Genomic DNA, 3,596 nt, shown 5'->3' with positions numbered 1-3,596 from the left:
GGGGTCTCTTCACTCCTCTTCAAATTTGTGTCCAAATAGGAACAGATGAAGCAAGTTTCCCTCTAACATATAAGTTCTTACACTGTGCACACATCTTCCCGGTCTTGATCATGGCGTATTTGTTTGGTAACTTAGAATTTACAGGGGGCTGGCATGCACTGGATTTCATTTGCATTCAACAGAAGCAATACTTAAGAAAAATAGTTTTCAAATATCTAAGTAGCATCTGCCTTTTTCTTTTTCTTTTTTTTTTTTTAGGCATTTTCTGCATTGGATAAAGAGGACACTGGGTTTGTAAAGGCTTCGGATTTTGGACAAGTTCTTAAGGATTTCTGTTACAAACTAACAGACAACCAGTATCACTGTTTTTTGAGAAAACTGAGAATTCATCTAACCCCCTATATAAATTGGAAATATTTTCTCCAGAGCTTCAGCTGTTTCCTTGAAAAGGTAAGGCTGGCTGCAGCACAGAAGCATCTCTTTTTGAAAGGGGGCTAAAATTAGTTTTTGCAAAAATAGATAGTTGATTAAAACCACATCAGATAAATTAGCACTTACCTCATGCAATCAGCTCATTCTAAATGAAAAATTGGCATAAATTCTACATAGAGCATGAGAAAGTAAATATGTACATTTTACTTCACTTGTAATTTATTTTATTTTCAAAGAAGTTTGGGAGTTTGCTTTTATCTGGTTGGTATAAAGTTCTCAGGAACCTTAGAGCCCTGAAAATGACCTGGTATCCAGAGAGGAGAGGCCCACTATGCATCAGGCCCTGAGCCAGCGGCCGTGGAGGAACTGGGATCCACTCGGGCCGTTTGCTGAGGACCCACTATGTGCCGGGCCCTGGCCCATGTAGCGGTCAAGCCTGGGGTAGAGGTAACTATGGAGAGAGTGGGCTTAAACCGAGGCGTGCTCAGCGGGACCCAGGCGAAGTCAGGGAGGGCTTCCCAGAGGAGGGAGTGTGGCCGACCACAGGGCCACCTCTCTGGCTGCACAGGCTGCATATTCTTAGGTTGTTTTTTGATCTCCTAATGTAAATGGGCCAACATCATTAGCAACCATTACAATCTAGTTTCAACCAACACGGGTTTCTTTGATCACCATTCTGTGCCGAGTGAAAATGGACACACAAGTGCCTGGCCCCTGTCTTCACAGAAGAATGGATGAAACACACACGGGACGCATGCAGCCGCTAAATCCCCGCAGACTTCGCTGGAATATATTTCATGGTCATTTCCAACTGCCCGCTGTTACATGTAACAAACACCTAAGTTCGTAAATCCCTCTTCACAGATATCCAGGACAGATTCTTGGACATGCGATTACTGGAGCAAATAACATGGAGGTTTCTAAGGTTTGAGGGTCCTTCTGATAATAATAACCACAGCAAACACTATTTAGCGCTTTCTCGGGGCCAGACACTCTTATTCGTCCTTCATATAAACTCATGTGATCCTTTTGATATCGCTACAAAGTACACGCCATTAACGCCCCATTGTATAGATGAGGACAGTGGGGCGCGGTGACATTAAGTAATTTGTCCACAGTTACCCGACAGAGAGTAGCAGAGCTGGTTTGTGAACCGAGGAAGTCTCGCCCCCAACCCCAGACCCCTAAACACGGGGCCAGGGGTGGGGACTGTGGGCTTTTCATCTTTGTCATTGAGATGGCGATTCCTAAACAATATGTACTGTGGTGTTGCAAGTTTTAAAATTTTATATACACAGAGGGTGCCAAAAAAATGTATACATATTTTAAGAAAAGAAAAAACTGTATTAAAATTATGCTGAGTGGTAACCACTTTGAGCACCTCTTGTAACTGCAGACGTCAAACGTGACTTGTAGTCATCTTTTGTTATTAGTATATATTGAGCATTACAATTTTAATACAGTATTTTTTTCCCTTCTTAAAATGTGTATACATTTTGGTGGCACCCTCTGTATATGGTAGTATATCGAATTTTGTCTTCCGCGCGTATTTTTTCTTGCTTAGTGTCATGGGTTTAAGATTTATCCATGTTATTACATTGGCTTTAGCTCATTCACTTAAGCTGCTATAAAATCAGTCTATTAAATGAATGTCGTCAATTGAATGAACACAGCCCTGTTTAGACAGCCCCATCATCCTGTTAATGTATGTTCTGTGTAGCCTCCTCCATTACAAATGAAGCACCAGCCAACCTCTGCACGCACATGGGGTACCCTGCGTGAAACTGCTGGGCGGGAGGGCGGGCGCAGGCCCCACTTCCCAGATGCTGCCACTGTGGGTGCCCCAGGCAGTGCGCACGCCCAGTGTGAGACTTCCTGATGCCCCATAACCCTGCTGACCTTTGGTATATATCACCAGGTCTCTTCATTTCTGCCGGTTCGTAAGGCCAAACGCCTTCGAGTGTTATCAGCCGTTGAGGCTTCCTTGTCTGCGAATTACCTGACAGGGTTACGGTCCTTTGTCCACATGTGAGCTGCAAATACCTTCTCCTGGTCTGTGACTTGGCTTTTCTCTCTGTTTATGGTGACACTCACTGTTTTTAATGTGAATTATATGTTATTCTGATTTTTAAAGAAATACATATTCACTAGGGATGTTTTGCAAAATACAGGAAAGTACAAAAAAGAAAAACAGTCATCTAAACCCCATGATGATGGTGTGATGACAGGAACAACCTCCACTAATGTTTAGTGACACCGGCTGAGCTCTGGGCCTGTCCCATGCATTTTCTCACCTCGCTGTTGTCCCCGCCAAGCGAGGGGACGGTGTCCACTTCACAGGTGAAACAGGCAGGCTCCGGAAGTCAGGTACCCAGCCAGCCGCCTCCGCCGGGACTGGACACCAGGCAGGGTCAGCCTCGGAGCTGAAGCCCTCCCGTGCGCCACACCATCTTAGAGACCTCGCTCCTTTTAATGCATTTTCCCAGCTTCTTTACTGCAGTGACATATACATCACAGGAACCTTACCATCTTAACCCTGTTTAAGTGCACAGTTCAGTGGTATTAAGTGTGTTCACTTTGCTGTATGAGCACCACCACCACCACCACCATCCAGCTCCAGAGTCTTTTCGGCTTGCAAAGCTGAAGCCCCAGCCATTAGCCGCGGACTCCCCGCCTTTGCTCCCCAGCCCCTGGCAGCCTCCATTCTATTTTGTCTCTGTGGATTTGGCTGCTCCAGGGACCTCAGATCAGTGAAACCAAGCAGTGTTTGTCCTTTTGCGACTGGCTCATTTCATTGAGCATGATGTCCTCAAGGTTCATCCGTGTTGTAGCAGGTGCCAAATGTCCTTCCTTTTTAAGCCTGATAATAGTGCATTGCATGTGTAGACCATATTTTCCTTATCTATTTATCCACTGGTGGAGAGACCCTTGGATTGCTTCCACGTTTTAGCTGTTGTGAATAACACTGCCATGAATGTGGGTGTGCAAACATCATGCTTTTTTTTACATAGTAGAAGTAACACTATGTATATAATCATGCATCTTTCTTCTTTTTCCCGCCTTAACATTAAATTGCACCATGTCACTTAAAGGTCTTCCAAACATCATTTAAAATGTCTATATGACATTCCTTAAACTCCCTTATTTTTATTTTTATTTTTTTT

General features: G+C 44.1%; 1 protein-coding gene across 1 annotated transcript in view; it reads left to right on the top strand.

The window, feature by feature from the left end:
• EFCAB6 (EF-hand calcium binding domain 6) overlaps positions 1 to 1,262 on the top strand; it is a 183,745-nt gene extending 182,483 nt beyond the window's left edge. Inside the window, 1 exon segment of the mRNA XM_019632342.1 lies at positions 259 to 1,262. Coding sequence (XP_019487887.1) covers positions 259 to 498 — 240 coding nt within the window. The 3' untranslated portion in view covers positions 499 to 1,262.
• Positions 1,263 to 3,596: the final 2,334 nt, after the last annotated feature.

The sequence above is a fragment of the Hipposideros armiger genome, unplaced genomic scaffold, assembly GCF_001890085.2.
Source record: "Hipposideros armiger isolate ML-2016 unplaced genomic scaffold, ASM189008v1 scaffold_1129, whole genome shotgun sequence".
Classification (NCBI taxonomy): Eukaryota; Metazoa; Chordata; class Mammalia; order Chiroptera; family Hipposideridae; genus Hipposideros; species Hipposideros armiger.
The sequence above is the reverse complement of the archived record's forward strand: the minus strand, read 5'-3'. Positions and strand labels throughout refer to the sequence as shown.